Consider the following 21113-nt stretch of genomic DNA (forward strand, 5'->3'; position numbering starts at 1 on the left):
CAAGACGCTTCCACACGAGGCTCTTAGGTCCAGGTGGGTGTGGGGGCAGGAGCAGTGAACCATTCCCCTCAGGTCAGGATTTCGATACCAAAATATTTGTAGCTTCTGGAAGGGCCGAGCTGGAGGCAGGAGCCTCTTCGAGCTGGCTGGTTTAACTCCTGCATGGAGGCGTGCCGGTGCCATGGGGCCCTGACCACTTGGCCCCACACACCCCAGAGGAGCAGACGCCTTCCCCAGGAGTGCAGCCCTCCAGCCCGTGGGCCTTCCAGCCCCCCCGCCCCCCACCCCCCTATCACCCCAAGGCCAGGCCCAGTGGCTGCAGAGCTCCATTAATAGCTTCCTAGGCCTCAGCGCCAGGCACCCCCCCCCCCGTGTACACGGCGGCCGAGCTGGCCCTGGGCCCACCCAGTGGTTTTCCCCACGTGTGCACAGCAGATGGGGTAGGTAGCAGCCCAGGACCCCACCGGGGCCCCTGCTGGACAGACCGCCAGCTCCTCTGGGCCCTCTAACGCCGCATCTGCCCCAGGCCCCAGCAGGGCCAGCCCGGATGACATGCCTGCATGTCCCCGCTCCCCAGGCTCCACCCCCAGAACACCTGCCCCAGCAGCACCTGTCAACAGAGGCCCCAGGACACATGTGGGTGACCAAGATACCGTCACTGCCAGCCAGAACAAGCCAGGGGTGCAGGGGACCCATTCCTGAGGGAGGGCCTCCTGGAGGGTGTCATGTGGTGAAGGGTCTGCAAATTGCTGGGGCTGCAGCAAGGGGTGACAGGCCAGGCTCACGCAAGGGAAAGCAAGAGGGCACGGGAGAGGGTGGCAACCAAGGGCAGCCTGGGGGTGACAGGGGAACGGCCGCCTCTGCAGGGCTGTGAAGGCGGGGACGGGCAGTGAGGAGGGGCCGGGGGAGCAGCTGGGTGCGGCTCCACCTGAGGCACGAAGAGAGGTGGGTGTTTCTTACTGGCCCTTAGGCAGGCAGTCCCCCACAGTGGGGACAGGAAAAGCCGCCAGGGGAGGGTGTGGTCCCAGAAATCAGGGCAGGGGAGCCTAGGGAGTCTGGAGTACAATGCAGGGGGAGCTCCTGAGTGACCCCCACACCTCTGGCTGTAGATGGGGTTTAGGGGGGAAGAGCCACAGGGTGGGGCCAGGGCCCACCTTCTTGGTGTCGTGCTTGAAGCGCCACGTCAAGGGCCACCTGGGTGGGCAGTTTCTGGAAGGGCCAGGCAGGGACTGCCGCAGGCCCCTCCCGCTGCAGCCCGTGGAAGTGCGAGCCCCTGTCCCCTCAGCGCCCCAGCAAACAGGCTGTGGCCAGGGCCCTCAGGGCTGGCTGCTCCGCGAGAGGAGACAGGTGCCCGGCACCCGCCCCAGCTGTCCTGCTGGGGGCCCGGGCCCCACCGCGCCCTCCCCAAGCTGCCAATAACAAGGCCCCAAGGGCCAGGCACTTTCTACTGTGGGCGCTTAATGGGCCTAGGCCACTTGGGGACAGACGTCTGGTGGCCTGCTGTGGGGTCCAGAACGGGGTGCACCAAGAGTCACCAGCTCTGTCCTTACCCAGGTGCATCGGGCCATGCGTGGTGGGGGTGCCAGCTGCACCCCTGTAGGGATGCAGGCCCCAAAGGGACCCTGTGTCCACCTCCCACAGGGACAAAGAAGGGCTCAGGAGCAGAAGCACAGAGCTTTGCTTTTCAGGTTTAAAAAAAACTAAGTATTTTACACAAAATTTTTTTCATTTCTAAGAATCACTTCTACATTATCCCTGGTTTGCTTTTTTTAAAAAAGAAATAAGAATGTCCCATCACTGAACACAGAACTGGGCCTCTCCCACCCAGCGCTCAGCGTCCTGTGGCCCCCGAGCTGGCAGGGGCTGTGTCCTGGCCCTGCTCCCTAGGCCCTCAGGGGCCTCTGGCCTCATGGCAGCCACACTGGGTACCAACAAACCAGGTCTGGGAGCCTCTCAAATTTTTTTTCTAAAAATTGGTTTTCATTGACACCCTCAAGAATAAACCCTATCGGTCATAATAAAATGATTCCTCTGGAGAAACGGCTTTTTGAGGAGCCCTAGCCTCCCCAAGAGCTGACGCGCCGGCCGCCGGGCTCCTGGGGCAAGCAGGCTATGCTGCTGCCTGTTCCAGCACCCAGCACACTGGGGGAGGGGTCTGGAGAATGTTCCAGTCCACACCACGTCAACAAAGAGCACATACAGGCAGGGAGGAGCATGTGCGCCCGATGGCGTCACTGGCACAACACAGATGCCGGGGCAGTCGCCGCCATGAACCTGCTCCCAACTGTGTTCTGGGCCGCTGATCACTGCAGCTTGTTTCGATAATCGCGTTTACATTGCAGAGAAACCCGATGAAAGAGTCACGGCACCCAAGCCCTCCAGAGCTGCCGAGAGCGTGGCCGTGGAGTCGAGGGTGGCCACCATCAAACAGCGGCCCACCGGCCGGTGCTTCCCCTCTGTCTCAGACATGAACGTGAGTGGCGCTGCCTAGGGCCCCCGCCTTGCTCCCGGGGTGGAGGGGGGGGGCGGGTCTCAGCATGTGCACAGATGAAGCTCCTGCTCCCCAGATACAGGCACCAGGCCAGTGCAGGTTCCACAGTGTGTGCATGGGCTGCAGTCCAGGCCTGGCCCCTCAGCTGGTCCCTCGGTCTCGTCCTCGCCCCTGCAAGCCGAGGCGAGCATCGGGTGATGTCCCACATGCCACAGGGACACCCCTCAGATAGAAGGGAGTTCTGCTCCTTGTCTATGCAGAGACCACCCAACATCAACATGGTGGTCCTCCACCAAGCATGTCTCCCAGAGGCCGTTGCCCGCCCCTCGGGCTGCACCAAGTTGGCCTGGATTTCCCGTCGCACAGCCCGCACCCACCACCTCCACTGGGCTAGAGGCCTCCTCTCCCCACTCTCCCAACCTGGCCAGCATGCCCAATGCCCACAGCTGAGCGGCAGCTTCAGTGTACTGTACTTAGCGAGCTCCTCTGACTAAGCTTCAGTCTGACTCCGTTCTTCTAGCTTATTCTTAAACGATAATGCTCAAAAACCCCTAAAGGTGGAACAGTGGTTTCATCTGATACCGATAAGGCCAAGCGCTGACAACCCTGACAAGGGTCTTCCTGGAGCCTCCTCCCTCCACCTTGGCCCCAAGAACCCCCAGCCCTGGCGCTGCTGTGCCAGCTAAGCCCCCCTTGATGGAGAGCCAAGGTCGCATCTATGCCCAGGCCCGTGGAAGAAGGGGGCAGGCAGAGCACAGGCGGGATGGTGCGCCTACAAGGGCAATTTGGGTCCTGAATTTGAGAGGACAGGAGCTGGCCCAGACGTGCTCTCACCAAGCCTTGGCACCTGGGACTGACTGCACAGGTCGCCCTTCCACCCGTGTGAAATGGGGTGGAGGCGGAACAGAGATCTGGCAGAGCGCAGGAGCACCCTGGGCTGCGTCCCCAAGGTGGGGGAGGAGGAAGCCGGGACAGTCCCTTTCCCCGCAAAGACCCCATCTCGTGAATCCAGCCGCTGTGCTCTGAGAAACCCTACGGCGCACCCACCCTGGCTGATGGGTATGGCCCCTTGCCAGCGCACCACCCTTCAGCTCGTTTCCTCCTGGCACCAGCCTCCATTTTAGGAGGAGCAGACGAGACCCCGCACCCGCTGCCCCCTGCTCTGCAGTCTTGCGTGCGGGACATCTGTCCTGGGCACCACTCCTCCAGGCCATGGATGTCTGCGTCACAGCAGACAAGGGCTCCAGTGCGCGGCAGTGCCTCGGGGGGCCAATGGGAAGGCAGTGCGGGACCTCTGAGGTCTTCCACGCTGGCATCGCAGCCTCAGCTGGGCATCTAGATCGTCCCCCAAGCAGCCCAGGGGAAGGCACAGTGGTGGTGCCAGCTCCGTCCAGGCCCTGTGTGCCAGCCTGTGCCCGCTGCCACGCAGGGAGGGGCTGCCCGGGGCCGGCAGCCTCACCGCGGGCTCTTTGTTGCAGTCTGTGTACGAGCGCCAAGGGATTGCCATGATGACGCCCACCATTCCGGGGAGCCCGAAGGGCCCGTTCCTGGGCATCCCTCGAGGTACGATGCGAAGGCAGAAATCCATAGGTAAGAAGCGTGCCCCACCTGCACAAGTTGCTTTCTCGTGGAGCCCACGGAGTCCTTTGGGGGGCTGCCCCTGGGGCCCAGCTTGGTTGCCTTGATACTGCTGCCCTGCAGCTCCCCACCAGGCCCTCTGCTGAGGGCAGGCAGCCACCTGCGTGTCTGGGCCGGGCGAAACCTTTCTGGCCCAATGCATACAAAATCCGGGGCAGTTTCCCTAATCTTGCAAGCAGGCAAGGGGTGAAGGGACCGAGGGGCAGGAAGGCAGGCACGTGGCCAGGCCAGTCCAGGTTGGAACTAGGAGGGCCCACTGCTCCCTACGCAGCTCCGCTGGCCCTGTGGCCACATTTTGAAAGATGAGCTCCACGGGACGTGCTTCTCAGGGTGGGTGGGCCAGGTCCTTGAATTCCCGTGGAGCAACATGCCGTGACTTCTTGAAAATTGATGGCCTTCTTAACGCCACAACTGTTCCTGTTAACTCTGTTGCAGGCAAAGGTAAGCGCCGCCCTTTGACACAGCCCCTTTGGGCTGACCCAGCGCTGCTCTCACCACATAGTGCACACATGGCTCAGGCTACCGCCAGCCCGTGCAGAGGGGCAGCCCCCACCCAGGGGGCTCTGCTCCCATGTGCTGGGGACACTTGGCACTGCTGGCCAGGGGGGTGGCTTGTGACTAGTGTGAGGTGGCCCGCAGGGCGCAAGAGCTAGCCAGCAGGATATGGTGGAGGCAGCATCGCCGTTACCAAACCCGCCATGGCCTGTGAGGGCCGCTGGCAGCGTAGCACTAAGCCACGGTGTGTGACGGCTCTGTAACTGGTTAATAACCATTATTTCCTCCTGTCAGACAGCAGACTCTTTCTATCAGGTTAGTGACTCCTTCCAGCTTGAACTCTGCACCTTGAATGTAACCCAGTTTACTCCATAAGGCGTATTCTTAAATTATTACTCCTTGGGAATAAGACTGTCGGCCAACCAGCGCAGAGTGCGTGGCCAGCAAAGCAGCCTAACCTGTGTGATGCTAACATAGCCTTCCACAAGGAGTATGTTGAATTTGGAATACCCTTATCAAATGGAGATTTTTATTGGAATCACTGATTGTAGTCTGTCACAGGAATCCTTTTGATTGCAAGGAATTCATTTTGCTCCCTCTTTGACAAACCTGCATGCTCCGACACGAGAGACTAGCACTTGGTGTTGTCGTGTGCCTTCACGTTTCTGCTCACCTTCTTCAGTGCTCTGTTGACGTTTCGTGTCTTTGTTGGAAAGAGAGTCTGCACCATCACACGTGGCCCCACACACGGGACACTCAGGCAAGGAAGCAGGTCTGCTCCAGGCAGGTCTAGGAGGCCGGCCCCCTTCTCTCAGGCAGGCAGCACCCAGGGCTGGGATCAGGCTGAGTCTGGGGCCTGGCTCTGCCATGAGGAGGCTGATGTGGCACGGGGCAAACTGCTGCACCGCACCCCAGCCCAGGAGCCTTGAGGGGAAGAACCAGAGGAACTTGCAAGCCCCTACGCAGAGTGTGCTCAGGACCTGGCTCCTGGCCGGGGGGTGTCTTTGGGTAGAGGGGATCTGGGCCCCCTGCCCTCCAGGCACAGCTCCTGGCCAGGACCGCCCTTCCTCTGAGCCAGCCCGCATCCCACCCTCTGAGGGCCCCACAGCCCCAGCACAGGCCAGCCCGTTGCTGCCACCCCAGGGGGCAGGGTACAGGATGGCAATGCCTGCTCCGCCCAGCATGCACAGGGTCACGCCAGTGCTCACCCCCAAAGCCTCCCCAACAGCAGCCCAGTCCTCGGCATTCTGCACCTCCAGACCACATAAGTGGCGTGGCAGCCCCCGCCTCTCCACCCTTCCACCATCGCTGTCATTTCAGAGGGCAGCATGAACACAGCCCCAGGGACCGAGACACTAAAGCCAGCCCCAGGGACCTGGCCAGTCTGAAAGGGGCACGGAAGAGCTTCCCAGCACAGCCCAGGCCCACTCCAGCACGTGCGACCATTTGCACGCTCACGCACACGCTCGCACACAGGGCCCCAGGAGGCCACGGCGCAGAGCAAGCCTGGAGGCCGGCAGGACATGGCAGCAGCACACGCTCACTGCATCCCCAGCGACTTTCTTTTTCTTTAGCTCTTTGTTTTCTTCTGGCTCAGAACGGGCCAGGAAGTGACCTCTTGGCATCGTGGCTTGTTCTGTGCTTTGTGGGAAAGCGTACGTCATGGTAACGCGTGTTGGTAGTGACGCGGCGTCTTGCGCAGTCCTAGGCAGACGGGGTTATGGCAAGTGCTGTGGCTGCTCCGGCTGACGCTGTCTCCCGTTTCCAGGCATAACCGAGGAGGAGCGGCAGTTCCTGGCCCCGCCGATGCTCAAGTTCACCCGGAGCCTGTCCATGCCTGACACCTCCGAGGACATCCCACCCCCGCCACAGTCCGTGCCCCCGTCTCCGCCTCCACCGTCCCCCATTGCTTACAACTGCCCCAAGTCCCCAACCCCAAGAGTCTACGGGACGGTCAAGCCCGCCTTCCACCAGAACCCTGTGGCAAAGGTGCCCCCGGCCACGCGGTCCGACACCGTGGCCGCCGTGGCCCGGGAGAAGGGCATGTACTACCGGAGGGAGCTCGACCGCTACTCCTTGGACTCGGACGACCTCTACGGCCGCAACGCCGCCGCCCAGGCCCCCTTCCGCGGCAGGCGGGGCCAGATGCCCGAGAACCCATACTCGGAGGTGGGGAAGATAGCCAGCAAGGCCGTGTACGTGCCCGCCAAGCCCGCCAGGCGCAAAGGGACGCTGGTGAAGCAGTCCAACGTGGAGGACAGCCCTGAGAAGGCGTGCTCCATCCCCGTGCCCACCATCATCGTCAAGGAGCCCTCGACCAGCAGCAGCGGCAAGAGCAGCCAGGGCAGCAGCATGGAGGTCGACCCGCAAGCGTCCGAGCAGCCGGGCCAGCTGCGGCCCGACGACGGCCTGACAGTCAGTAGCCCCTTCGCGGCCGCCATCGCGGGCGCCGTGCGGGACCGGGAGAAGCGGCTGGAGGCTAGGAGAAACTCCCCGGCCTTCCTCTCCACGGACCTGGGCGACGAGGACGTGGGCCTGGGTCCCCCGGCACCCAGTGCACGGCCCTCCAAGTTCCCCGAGGAGGAAGGCTTCGGCAGCGAGGATGGCGCAGAGCTGCCATCGCCACCCACGCCAGGGGCCGCCCCCAGGGAGCCCGAGAACCACTCTGGTGATGGTGGCGAGGCCGGCACCCAGGGGGAGGCCGGGAGGCCGCCCAGCACTGCGCCCAAAGCCAAGGGGCCCGAGGGCAGGGGCAGCAGCACGGCTGGGCCCGAGAACTACGTTCACCCGCTCACAGGGCGGCTGCTCGACCCCAGCTCGCCACTGGCCCTGGCGCTGTCGGCAAGGGACCGCGCCATGCAGGAGGCCCAGCAGGGCCCCAAGGGGGAGGGCCCCAAGGCCGACCTCAACAAGCCTCTCTATATTGATACCAAAATGCGGCCCAGTGGGGACGCGGCCTTCCCCACCGTCACCAGGCAGAACACGCGGGGCCCCCTGCGACGGCAGGAGACGGAGAACAAATATGAAACAGAGCTGGGCAGAGACGGGAAGGGGGACGACAAGAGGAGCACGCTGGCCGGCGCCATGGACACGGCCCGGCAGAAGCCGGCAGGGCTGCTCATGGTGCACACTGTGGTCGCCAGGGCGGGCGGCGCCCTGCAGGAGGAGGATGAGGGCGCGGAGGCAGAGGCCAAGGCCGACGACTCGCCCCCCGAGGGGCCAGGGGGCATTTTCGAAACCGAAGGTGCTTTCCAGGTCTGCGCCACCCCCGACAGAGCCATGGTGGCGGCCGGCACCGTGGAAGAGGCCGTCATCCTGCCCTTCCGCATCCCCCCTCCCCCACTGGCATCCGTGGATCTGGACGAGGACTTTATTTTTACAGAGCCATTGCCTCCTCCCCTGGAATTTGCAAATAGTTTTGATATCCCCGATGACCGCGTTGCTTCTGTGCCTGCTCTGGCAGACTTGATCAAGCAGAAAAAGAATGAAGGCCCTCCGTCCCCGTCACTGAACTCCAGCCAAGCGCCCGGCGCTGCAGACACGAAGCGGCCAGCTGGCCTTTCCAACTGTCTGCCCACCCCCTTCCTGCCGCCCCCGGAGAGCTTTGACACCGTCACGGACTCTGGGATCGAGGAGGTGGACAGCCGCAGCAGCAGCGAGCACCCCCTGGAGACGACCAGCACCGTCTCCACCGTGTCCAGCATCTCCACCTTGTCTTCGGAGGGCGGGGAGAGTGTGGACACCTGCACAGTCTATGCAGATGGGCAAGCGTTTATGGTCGACAAGCCCCCAGTGCCTCCCAAGCCAAAAATGAAGCCCATAATTCACAAAAGCAACGCGCTTTACCAAGATGCGCTGATGGAAGAGGACGCAGATAGCTTGGCTGTCCCCCCGCCTGCCCCACCTCCCCCACCGGGCAGCGCCCAGCCCGGGGCAGTGAAAGTCATACAGCCAAGGACCTCCAAACTGTGGGGGGACATCCCAGAGGCCAAGAGCCCGATCCTCTCAGGCCCCAAGGCAAACGTTATTAGCGAGTTGAACTCAATCCTGCAGCAAATGAACCGAGAGAAATCAGCAAAGCCAGGGGAAGGGCTGGACTCGGCGCCCGGAGCCAAGGTCATCGGCCCCGCCACCAGGTAAGTGCTGCGGCTGGCACAGTCCAGCCACTCCAGTGGGCTTCTGTGTCGCCCAGGAAGCCCCTGGGCGAGCAGCCACAGCAGAGTCCAGGAAGGGCGTCGAGGGCCTTCTGCCCACCGTGCTGCTCCTCGCGCCAGCAGAGCAGAGCAAGAGCACACCCGGGAGGAAGGACGTGCGCGCCGCAAAGACCAGCAGTGACGTGTGTTGGCACCACGCCACTGCGAGCGCAACTCCAAGGAGCAGCTCTGTCCTCTCACCCTCGGTGCCCTCCAAGCTCGTGCGCGGCCGTTTGAGAGGCTCACCCCAGCCTGGTGCGAGCTCCGTGCTGGCGGAGGAGCGCCTCGCGCACCGCGGGATAGGGGTCGGTGGTGCGCGCGTCTGTGGAGGGTCGGCCTGGGTTCAAGCGCCTGACAGGTCCCTGCCCCCACTGCCCACCCAGGAGGGTGCGGGAGGACTGGGCGGTGGCTGTGCCAGCAAGTTCAAAGGAAAACACGTCCCCTTGCGGCCAGCCTAGCTCGAGGCAGTCCTCGAGGGAGAACATCTGATTCTCCCAAGGCGGCCACCTGAGGTTTCACGCAGGGCTCTGTTCTTGTCAGTGAAACCGAGGCTGGACCTTGGGAGATGAGGAGCCAACGCCAAACCTCAGCAGAAGGCGCTGAGCTGCGCCACACGCCCCCACTGCCCTTCCAGGCCTGTCCGTGGGGTCTGGAGGCCTCGGGAGAACCAGATTCCTCGCAGTGTGCTGCTTCCTTCCCCGGGGTGCGTACCATTTTGCCTGCCTGTGCAGCAGCGTTCTTCCCTCCACCTGCCGTGTAGTCTCAGGTGGCATCACCTTGACCAAAGCTTTGCCCCGCCCCCGCCGTGCCAGCATTTGAGTCAAACCATGAGGTCCATTCATCAGTGACCTCACACTAGGGTGGGCTCCTCCAGCTGAGGACCGGTTCTCTAAAAATGCCTGCTTCTGGACAAACATATGGACAAATGTCATAGAAAGTCTCACGAACCCCTGAAAACCTGCTAATTGTTCCCTCTTGCTTTACTGTTCCCTTACGTGAGAGACCTCTTGGAGGCCACTTTCTCCAAGACGTTTTCACACAGGTGAACGTTCCCACAACCACCCCCGCAGAGGGAACAAGTACTAATTATCCCATTTTCTGGGCAAGCCAGAGCCCCCGGAAGCCAGGCAGCTCCTCATGCTCACGGCCAGCAGGCCCAGCAGTGCCGCCACACCTCATCCGTCACCAGCTGCCGTCCTGTCATTGGGAAAATGGGGTTTGGGGGTGTGGGGCTCCAGAAATGCCTCTTCCGGCCCAGCCCTGAACCCGCCCACCCAGTGGTGCGGGCCTCAGCCACAGGGTCCCTCTCTGCACTGCGTGTGGATAGCTTGCCACCTGTGTCCATTTCCAGGCTGGACAACCAGGCCCGACATGAGCCTGTCTGGCCCCGCATTGCCTCAGGTGGGCCGTGGGCAGGTGCACCTCAGCACACACCAGAGCAGGCAGCCCCGCTGGGTTTCTAGAGGACAGCAGCTGCTGTCCACCTCCCAGCAGTGCTCGGCTGCTCTGGGCAGCCCCTCTGGGTCATCCTGTTACTCAAGGCCCAGTTCCCTCACTGCGAGGGCAGTCAGCCAACGCCAGGCCTCACGCTCCATGGGCACTGCCACGACAGGACCTGCACTCGTTCCCGCCATGCAGATGAGGCCACTGAGGCCAGAGGTGAAGCGGCTCAGCCAAAGGCACTGAGCAGGAAGGCAAGAACCAGCCCCCCACACTTTGACGGTGGGCTCTGGCCGGCACCAGGGAGGAGCCTGTGGTCTAGCACCTGCGAGGCCACAGCCACGGCCACCAGGGGTAGGGCTGCTCCCAACCTTTGGAACTCAGTGGGCCCAGCTGAGCACCAGGGGCTCTTTGGCCACTGAGTGGCTGCTAGCAGACAGGGCCAGCCCCCAGGAGGTGACCAGCACTGTTGAGTGCCCAGAGACCACAGGCTGCACCCAGACATGGACCAGAACAGGAGGGCCCAGGGTGACACCCTCACCAAGCCAAGTGCATGGGGCACAGCAGGCAGATGGCCACTCTCGGACGCGGCCGCAACCCAAGGCCCTCCGACAAGGACAAGGAGTACCAGTGGGGGCGGCACCAGTGGGCCTGGGCAGTCATCCAGGGTGTAACTGCCCCCCCACCCCGTGCCCTGGACATGGACACTTTTCTTCACAGAGGAGGAAGAGGCAGCCCCTCCGCTCCCTTTCTCCACTCACACACAGATGAGCGTCCACACGCATGCACTTGGGGCCATCCCCCACAGGCAGGGGTGCCTGCTCGACCGGACACTGCCTTCACTCGTAGGCCTGAGTGTTTCCCTCACCAGTTGGGGACTACCCTGAGCCAGGCTCCCGTGACTAGCCCTCTCACCACCACTTTATTGAATTTTTTTAGGGGACACCGGGGACTGAACCCAGGACCTTGTACATGGGAAGCAGGCACTCAACCACTGAGCTACACCTGCCCCCCTCACCACCATTTTAAATGCACCTACAAATTAAAAGCTGTGCATGTCCCTGGGCAAAACGAGGCACAAAACTGGATAAAGGGAATTCCCACTGAGGAAAAAGAATTTTTCAAGGGAAAACTGAAAATGGGCCATGCTTTTGAAACCAGAGACAAGCAGCGGTGCAAAAATCCCTTTTCCATGGAGACAAGTTCTGATCGCCCAGGAAAGGGCCGCTGTGGAGTTGCTCCACCAACTGGTCATTTGTTAAGTACACACAAACCTCAGCTGAACCAGCCCTGATGAAAGTGACTTTCATCCTTCTGTTCTTTCTTAACTCTGAAGTGCGACTATTTTCTTTTGACTTCTTGCTAGAACCCAGGATAAGATCAGGAACAGAAGCAGAAAACGTAATGACTAGTTCCTTACTTAGCACACCTAACAACTTCAGCCTTGAAGGAACCCTACTGCTCCTATCTATTCCCCAAAATCAGGGATGACATGGATTTGAAAATGTCTTGGTTACAAGTATGTGGATGAGAAAAAGACAATCCAGCAGTTTTCTTTAATAAATAAATGAACGGTAGCAGCATCTCCTCAACTGTCAGGCAGTTAGGGAAGAGGGCTCCTGTGGCTGCCCTGCTTGATTACTCCAGGAAGCAAGCTCATCTTTGGAAAATCTTGGAACTGGATCAAAGAAGAGGCTCTAGTTTGAGGGGAGGGTGGCTCTGAAAAGTCAGCTGCTTCTCCGCCACAGCAGAACCCCGAAGTGGTGGCCGCTATCCCAGATGCTGGAGGGCCCTCCCCAGGGGCCTGGCCCTTGAAGCCCAGGGCTGGGAGGAGACAGTTGACTGTGCCAGGGACAGCACCACAGCCCTCGCTCCAGGATGGGCACGAGAAAGCAGCATCCGTGACGGCAAGGATGCCCTTCCCTTGCGTTGCGTGTACTACCTCTCAGTGTCTGGCTGTCAGCTGATGCGTGTGACATGCGCCACACTGCAGGCATTGAGCCCAAGTGTATTCTCCTCACCTGGTGGACCAGGGAGCAGAACGCTTTGGTGTTTCCCTTAAAGTCACATAGAGGGATGCAGGTGTCCCAGGTGCAGGCTGCTGGGGGGCCAGCAGAACCCTCAGGCTCTGGGCTAGGAACTGCAGCCCAGCCCCTGGCCCCAGGGTTCTCTGGTCAGTTTGCTGAGCCGCGGCTCTAGCCGAAGCCAGTCCAGGCCTGGTGATGTGGAGGAACAAGAGGGACCCAGTGAGGAGGCCAGGTGGCCAGAGTCAGGCCTGCACTAACGGGACTTAGAGCTGAAGGGAAGCAGTCAAGGTCCCGCCCCTGTGGCCCTCACGTTCTTGAGGGGGAAGTGGGCAATAAATGGTAAAGACGACAAACCCAACGCATGGCAAGTGCCGCAAAGGAACTGAGAGGGCTAAGTGGTTAGAGACACCGCACAATGCCCTCAAGGAGGTGACAAATGCCCCAAGCTACAGAAAAGAGCTGACAGTTCCAAGAACCAGGAGCTGCAGCCAAGGCATGGGAATGGCAAGTGCCAAGGCCAGGGTCAGAAAGCACTCTCCATGCTGGACAGCGAGCGTGGTGCTGGGAGGGGCAGGGGCATCAGGTTTGGCAGGCTGTGGTGAAGGCAAGCGCATTCTGACTTGCAGTGGCCACATAAAGTCCAAGGAGTGGCTTGGCAGGACTGGCTTTATTTCAGGAACATGACCCAGGCTGCTAGTCAGCCAGGACACATGGTGACACAGGGAGGCCCATTAGCAAGCAGCGTGGGGGGCCCAGGTGTGAGACAAGGGGGCCGCACTCTAGAGACAAGTGGGTAGACCCAAGAGATAAAGGCCTCGGGCAGCCACGTTGGCAGGCACAGGCTCGGCTGTGACCCGGCAACCTGCAGAAAGCAAGAAATAGCAACTTCCCCCTGGACGACGTCAGCTTCTCTCTCAGGCCTGTGCACTGGGAGGAAGAGGCGTGCGGGGACGCCTGTGGGAGCCCCGTGGCGTCCATGCAGGGCCCCTGTAGAGCACCCGGCTCTCTGACTGGCCTTGCCCTCTCAGGAGCACTAAGGAGTCTGGCAGAGGACACTCCATGCTGCACCAGGCTTAGCCAGGTCCTCCCTGTCCCAGGGGGCCCTGAGGGGGCTCCAGGCTGCCTGGGGCTGTGAGCTCCAGCCAGTTCTCTAGAAAATTCTCTCACAGGCTCCCCCTCCCCACACCTTGCTGATGAGTACCCGACCTTACCTAGTCAGTGCTTCCAGCTCTAGCCAGTGCTCTGCAGAATTATCCTGAGAGCCTCTTGATTTGAAAATAAATCAATTTGGGTTGTTAAAAAATTACGCCTGCCCAAACGGTCCCAGAGCACAGGCTTCAAAACCCACTTGACAACAGGCCCCACTTAGTGGCATGTTCATCACCATGGTGCCACTGCAGCACTGACTGAACCGTTCAGGGAATGCCACGGAGTCAAACTGGAGGTCATCCTGTGAACGTCAGTGAGGGGACAGTGCAGTCGCTTTCAGTGAGTGTGCCCACAGGCTGCTCCTGCCCACCAGGGTGTTTCAGCCTTGCTCGCCGCGTGGCCATGTGCAGGTCACTCCCCAGTCTGGGCGCGAGGCCCATCAGGCAAGACCCCGCCACCAGCTGAATACCTCTCCCTCCAAACTGGGCACTTCTGGATCTGCCTAGGGGTGAACGTTCTAGCAGCAAGCCCAGGTTCCAGGCAGAATGGCCGCTGAACCCAAGACACCTCCACTTCCGGCTCTAACACATCCTCTTGGTCTGGGAAACGGGGATTGACTATATCAACCATCCATCATTCACGGAGCACTTCTGGGCCTCCCAGTGCTCAGAGCCGGTGGGCAACTGCGAGGCGTGCGTGGAGAAAGCAGGGAGCCCTCGCAGGCTCAGGGAACTGGCGAGCAGGGCACAGGGGAGGGGCTCCCTGGTCCTGCCGCTCTAGGCACAGGGCAGCTCTGTTAGCAACCTAGGGGGTGCCAGGAAGACGGAGGTGCTCAGTGAGGGGAAGGGATCTGCCACGAAAACTCCAAAGCAAATGAAGACAGAGCTGCCTGGGTGCTGGAGGGGCTCTCAGGCCACGAGGGCTCTAAGCCCCAGTGCCCGGCTGGGCCCACCCTCAGCAAACAGAGCATGGGGGGCGCAGAGGGAAAGCCCCTTGCGGTCCTGAGGGGCTTCTCTCTAGCCCCTGGCCACATCCAGTTATTGCCAAGTCGTTTGTCACGGAGTGAAGAAGCCACTGGAATGGTTACTGTCCCCACCCCCAATGAACTGGCCATAGTGATGAAATAACGTGCTTCTCTAAGTGGGTCAACAACTCGATTTTTTTTAAGGTTTCATGTTTCCATTCAAGTTTAAAACAGGATAGAGAATGATAATCACACAGGGTGTGTGTGTGTGTGTTCTAAATCAGGGTAACAGAATCCCGCGGATTCCACCCAGGAACCCAATGGTTGCTTAGCAACATAATGATCTCTGCACCCAGGAGGTCCAGTGAAGAGCATCCACACGATCAGCCAAGAGTAAACCAAGCCGCTGCGAGGGCAGGGAGGGCCAGCCAGCGCCAGTCCTCCCTCCTCTTCCAACTCTCTAGCTGCTCTTTTCCGCAGGGGTGCTGACAGGCCCCGAGCAGGACGCCAGACCCAATGCCCCGCTGTTACAGCTGGGCGCCATCTCCCATTGGCAACCAGAAGCAGAGCACAGTCCAGTGGGTGGCCCCACTAAGTTGGTGATTTTTCCTTCATAAGCAGGAGTTAAAGGACAGCTCGGGTGCCTAAGTTAGGGAATTAGCATGCGATGGCTCTTGGTGAGCTTCCAGCAGAGGCTCATGCCATTCCAGGGTCACCCTTCCCTTCCTCCACATCCTGCTCCTGAATGTAGAGGAGGCAAGGCGTGATGCTCCCACTTGCAGCGGCAAGTGAAGCCCACATGGAGTCTCCACCTGGGCCACCATGTGGCTGCCCACTCCACCCATCCCCGTGCTGGGAAGGGACCAACGTGGACAGAGGCTTGGCCAGTTGGCACCACTGCTTTCCTCCCATCCATCCAAGCGGCACCTTTGTTTTCATTTTAGCTGATCTGGCAGCGTTGTCTCACCCATTCCGTTTTGTCATTTGCATGTGCTCCCATGGTGTGTTAACAGAAGAGGGTCGTGCTGAGCAGAAGTAAGTGCCACCTTCAAAACGCTGCCTGTGTCTGCCGTGTGCTCCTCTCCCACTCTCGCTTTCACTGTCCAGATTTGTTTGGAGAGCCTCTTTGCTTCCTGATAAGGCCTTTCTTTAACAGTCAAAAGCCTCCCACCTCCCTGGCCACGGCAGGGGCACTGCCACAGACCTTCCACCGCCGACACCATCCTCGCGTCCAGAGGTCCCCACTGTGTCCAGGGCGCAGGCATCACAGGCCCTCAGGGGAGTGGACAGAGCCCCATGAGCACCCAGGCCCACCACCCAATCAGGGTGCAGACACAGTTGCAGGGGAAGCCAGCTTCACAAGAGCCACCTGAGTGCTACTCACTAGCCGTGAGGCTCACCGGCGTGACAGACACGTTTCCACACTTGACAAAAGCCTCCCCTCCTCCCCAAAGCTCTCCAGCCCTACCTAACCCCACACCTTGGAATGAAGTGCTCACACACTCATTCATGGCTCTAATCAAGTGCTTACACGCTTGTTAACAAAGTGCTCACACGCTTGTTCATGACTAACAAAATGCTCACATGCTTGTTCATGACTAACAAAATGCTCACACGCTTGTTCATGACTAAGTGCTTGCACGCTTCTACACGACTAATGAAGTGCTCCCATGCTTGTTCACGACTACATCAACAATTCCAGCTTAACCGGCACATCAAAGCAGAACAGATAAGCCTGCCCCAAAACAGACCCGTGCTGAGGCTGCAGTGGGCACAGGCGTAGACGAAGGGGCCCCACAGCCCTCCGCCCGTGTTGCCCTGGACGTGCCTTGCAGGGCTGCCTGAGCCTGGGAGGGACTGCGCATGCTCCTTCCTTGGCTGGAACATGCACTCAGGCACCACCGGGGACCAGCTTCTCACCTGCAGGGCTCCTGGTTCTCGGGTAACTACGACTCGAGGTGGTGGTGCCCTCAGAGTGCACCTAGCTTCCGTGTCTCTGCCAGTGTCCCCAGTATAGCACCAGAAGTTCCTCACAGGCCCCTACTTGTAACAAATCCCACCCTGGGAAGCGGACTGGACAACCCTGGAAGCACTTCTCAGAAGGACTGAGCAGGGTCCACAGGCTCACCCTTCGGAGCTGCTGCTGCCTCACTGGAGTGTCCACCCTTCAAGCACCAGTCACTGGCACCAAGCGGGGAGTGTCACAGGCTTAGGGCACAGAGGCAACTGAAATAAGGAGGAAAATAAGAAAAGGCAGCAAATGGAAAAGATGTAAGACAGCGGTGAGCAGCAGACGGGCCCACCCTGCTCACGCCCTCCGCTTGGCCCATGTGGAGGTCCAGCCCATTAGCTCCATACGTGCTGGCAAACCCCCCAGCCAGACATGCTGTCGAGGAGAACCCAGGGCCCAGCGGTCCCTGAAGCTCACCAAGCAGAAGGTGTCCCGGCGAGTTCCTGCAGACCCCTCCCCCAGAGACGCCAATTCAGGAGGCCCGGGATATGCACAGGCCTCAGGTCCGACTTCCCAGGGGGTTTATGCAGGGTCGAGCAAGGCTGCCCCATCGGTCAGCTGTAGCTCTCAGATAGCCACACGTGAGTTAACAAAATTGGCTGGCAGAGCAGAGGGCTTCAGCCTCCCAGCCTCCAGCTGAGTCTTCCCACACTGGTCAAAGCTTTCTCCCTCTTGTCCGTGACCTTCCCCCGGCCACAGACCTTAGCAGCCACTTCCCCTCCTGCCACAGCGCACCCCTCTCAGGAGGGAGAGCAGCCCACACCCGTTCCACGAGGAAGGCGTGGAGCCCGGCAGGCTTGAGCATCACCGTGGGTGGGATCTGGAAAGGCAGGCTCCGGCCTACGCCTCTCAAGTGCAGGTCTTGAGGCGGGGTCCGTAAAAGGATGGGTCCTTCCAGAGGAAAGTGGGTGGCTTATCCACACACGTGACGGAGCCTGGGAAGCAAGAAACGCTCCCCTGCTTTGACCACCCTCAGGGGTGGTGGCCTTCTCTGGGGCAGCAGGATAGACAAGCCTTCAGCTTGGTGTCAGCAGAGAACATGAACTAGAGTCGTCCTGTGTGTGACCATGACGCCTGCAGTGGGCCTCAGCCAAAACGAGTGAGGGTGCAAGTGGCCATATATATTTAAAAAAACAACAAAGCCCTCCCCACGGGTGAGCTTGAGGACCAGGGTGCCCTGGCACTGGAAGGGCTGAGCCCCGTGCCCCCAGGGTTCCACCTGCCCAGCCAGAATGGAAAGGGCCCAGGGGACTCCCACAACTGCCACCAGGAGAATGAGGGTCCTTTCCACTTTCTGTTAAGGATTCAACACCCTCTGAGTCAGCCTCTCGCTCTGCCTTCGTGAGGGACTAGAAAACACCTGTGTGTACCTGATTTCCTCTGCAACAAAACCCCCAGGCAGTGCTGGACAGTGGCAACTCGTGAAGACAGCCCGTCTAGGCTGGGTCTGTACCAGTGAGCACGCGTCAGGCAGGGGCCCTGGGCTTCTGGGCACTTGCTCCCCACCAAGCGCCCTCCAGGAGCCTCCAGTAACACAGAATGCTTACGGAACAGGCCTGGCCTGGGACGTGGCCTTCCCTGCACGTGTCCTCTAGGGCCTAAAGCCCTGTGGCCTGCCAGGCGGTTGCAAGAGTTCCCTCCTGAAGGGCCGCTGCCTCCTCGGTGCAACAGAGGCGTGGGGCTACAGTGATGTCACTACTACATTCTGCCTGGACGTGGGCCCCTTCTCCATGCCTTCCCTGACCAGTCAGTCCTTAAAGGGCCTCCCTGGCCACCCTGCACCCGAGCCTCCCTCCCACCCTCCCAGCACGGGCCAAGCCACCCAGGTCCTCTCGGGTGCAGGTGAGTGGCTGGTATGCAGTGCTGCTGTGTCTCCTGCTCCTTCCTGCCCCGCCCCCCATCCCAGCATGGCACGTAACTTGCTCACCGCCAGCGAATCTCCGGGCGCCGCTCGGTGTGCTCTGGGTGTCCCCCTCCTCCTCCCTGAACAGGGGCTCTGCAACCCGCCCTCGTGACGGTTTTCTCTGTTGTTGCCGTTTCAGAAGCCCAGAGGTCACGAGTACTGTCTCAGGGACACGGAGCACGACGGTCACCTTCACTGTTCGCCCCGGCACCCCCCAGCCCATCACCCTGCAGAGCCGGCCCCCGGGTCACGAGAGCAGGACCCCAGGGGCAGGCCGGGCCCCAAGCCCTGTGGTCTCGCCCACGGAGATGAGCAAAGAGGTCCCACCCAGCCCTCTGTCTGCTGCCACCGTGTCTCCCTCCCCCACCCTCTCGGATGTCTTCAGCCTTCCCAGCCAGCCCCCTTCTGGGGACCTGTTCAGCCTGAACCCAGCAGGACGCAGTAGGTCACCATCGCCCTCAATCCTGCAACAGCCAATCTCAAATAAGCCTTTTACAACTAAACCTGTCCACCTGTGGACTAAGCCAGACGTGGCAGACTGGCTGGAGAGCCTCAACTTGGGCGAGCATAAAGAGACCTTCATGGACAATGAAATCGATGGCAGCCACTTGCCAAACCTGCAGAAGGAAGACCTAATAGACCTCGGGGTGACTCGAGTCGGGCACAGAATGAACATAGAAAGGGCTCTGAAGCAGCTGCTGGACAGATAAGGCCGGCTGCTCCGCGCCTCATAGACTCCTATTATAAGTAGAGATGGGCTGACGCTGGTACACAGGGCTGCTGAGCCAGGGCTGTGCACCACCATTCCACAGCTCTGTCTCCTGGTTCCCAAAGAGAGGCCACGTGCATCTGTGCTGTCACTGAGCCACGGCCTCAGAAGTCCCCAGCTCCCATGCAGGTTTCTTGGGCTGTATCTGTCCAACGGGAGACAAGCGGAGGGAGCTTTCGTAACCTGTAGAGACAGGCTGCCTTCCGGCTGGCCCATGACCTCACCTCACCGGGTCCGAGAGGCTCTGCGTCCTTGCCACGTAGGGCCCTCCCTCTCAGAGGCAGACCCCAGTGCACTCTGGGTACCTCCCAAGACCTCCTCACTGGCCCACACCCCAGCCAAGGCCCTTCCTCACTCGCGAGGCCTCATGGAGGGCGTCGATGCTCACTCGCTGCCTCCTCTTTCCTGCACTCTGCAGGCAGTGAGACGTCCCAGGTGTGTTCACCTGCTGCCCCGACTTGGGCCTGAAAGGTAGAGAACCATTTTTTCTGGAGAGGTTCTTTACCCCGTCTTCTGTGACGTGCACCCTCGGCTCCTTGGCCTTGAGGGTCCAGACAGGGGTGGGGAGTTGGAACGAGATCGTGTCCAGCTTTGCTTAGCTTTATTTCTTTATTTCTGCAACTCTATTAGTGTAAGTCCAAGGTGGCCAGACAGATGTCACATGGAGTTGGACAAAGCACAAAGTCACGATTCTAGGAGGGAAAGGAGACCTGGCCGTGGGAGCCGGCCAGCGTGCCACATCTCCTCAGGAATGAGAGCAGTCTGTCTGTCTGCCAGGAGGGGGAGACAGCAGTTCTCTGCCTTTCAGCATTTGTTTTACTGGCAGAGCCTAAGCTCTGCAGGTCAGAGGAGGTGAGCATCCGCTACAACACGCACAGGAGACCCGAGGACGAGGACGGCCCTTGCTGCTGCCCTCGAGGCGGTATCTCTGGGAGCTGGGGGGGACAGTGACCTCAGTTCTGAGTCTGCCAGGGGGTGCCTCTCCCGAGACAGGCCTCTTGCTGTCCAAGCCCAGGAAAGTTGGGTCTTTTCCCTTCCCTCCGAGGCTGCTTCCCTCTCTCTGGATGTTCAGGAATCCCAGCACCTTGTCTCGATGGCCCAGTGGTTCCTCGAGGCTTCGCGTGTAGACAGGAGTCGGGGTTGCTAAGAGGGGAGGACTGAAAGCCAATCCATGAAGAAAGGAAAGTGCAGGGAGGCCTCCTGGGCCTCCAGCTGGCCGCTCTGGCGAGGCTCTCTTGAGCCCCACCCCACCTTCTTCCCTGGAGCCACTCCATCCCTTAGCAACTGCTCACGGCCGGCCGGCCCACCCGCCCGCCAGGCTCCCAGCACAGCCTCCCATGTTTGGAAGATACTCGAATGCCAGGGTTGTTTTATTATGATTTCAGAACTAGCCTAGCCCATCTCTAATTATAAAATGTGGGGTTTTTTTCCTCTATGCTCACGGTCAAGTGTGTGTGATTAGGTCTGGAACAGCCCTAGAATGAGTATGTAAAATTTAGCAATTTAAAATCTCTTTCTTTACTGCAAGTTTAAATAGTTGTACAGATAGTTTATAAGCACAATATTTTAAGAAAAAAAAAGTGGCTGGTCTACTAGGCAGCCTTTGTGCCACTTCAGTGCTAGAAAGTTAAAGAAAAAAGAAACTTTTGTGATTTAATAATACTATTTCTGTGGAATAATAATAAAAGTATGACCTTTTTAAATCAACCTTATTTGGATGCATCTGAACCAGCAGAGCTGTGTTATATTTTCTACCTTTGCTAGAATTTCGTCATTGAAGGACAATTATTTCTTCAAAAGTGGTTACAATTCACAATGCAGTGGTTTCTCTGAAAATAAAACCAAAACACACAAGCGTGTACACACGCACGCGCGCGCGCACACACACACACACACACTGCTCTCCTAGCCACAGGCCCCTGCTCTGGGAATCAAGGCTTTGCACCATCTTCTGTTCCAAAGGTTTGCAGGCCAGTCTTGCAGTTGAACCATTTGATCCACTTGAAATCAGCCGACCGCTAAGGCTCTTTCCC

At 59.8% G+C, this 21113-nt stretch overlaps 1 protein-coding gene across 3 annotated transcripts in view; it reads left to right on the top strand.

The window, feature by feature from the left end:
- Window positions 1-20792, top strand: part of SHANK2 (SH3 and multiple ankyrin repeat domains 2) — a 619022-nt gene extending 598230 nt beyond the window's left edge. For 2 of the 3 annotated variants that reach the window (XM_071217914.1, XM_058304998.2), the window contains 4 exons: window positions 2343-2473; window positions 3970-4081; window positions 6393-8760; window positions 18451-20792. In XM_071217914.1, the coding sequence (XP_071074015.1) occupies window positions 2343-2473; window positions 3970-4081; window positions 6393-8760; window positions 18451-19021 (3182 nt within the window). In that variant the 3' untranslated portion in view covers window positions 19022-20792. Of the gene's footprint in view, window positions 1-2342; window positions 2474-3969; window positions 4082-4918; window positions 4940-6392; window positions 8761-18450 lie in introns of all 3 variants that reach the window. The other variant, XM_071217913.1, reaches the window with a different exon arrangement.
- The last annotated feature ends 321 nt before the right edge of the window (window positions 20793-21113 follow it).

Source organism: Dasypus novemcinctus, chromosome 10 (assembly GCF_030445035.2).
Source record: "Dasypus novemcinctus isolate mDasNov1 chromosome 10, mDasNov1.1.hap2, whole genome shotgun sequence".
Classification (NCBI taxonomy): Eukaryota; Metazoa; Chordata; class Mammalia; order Cingulata; family Dasypodidae; genus Dasypus; species Dasypus novemcinctus.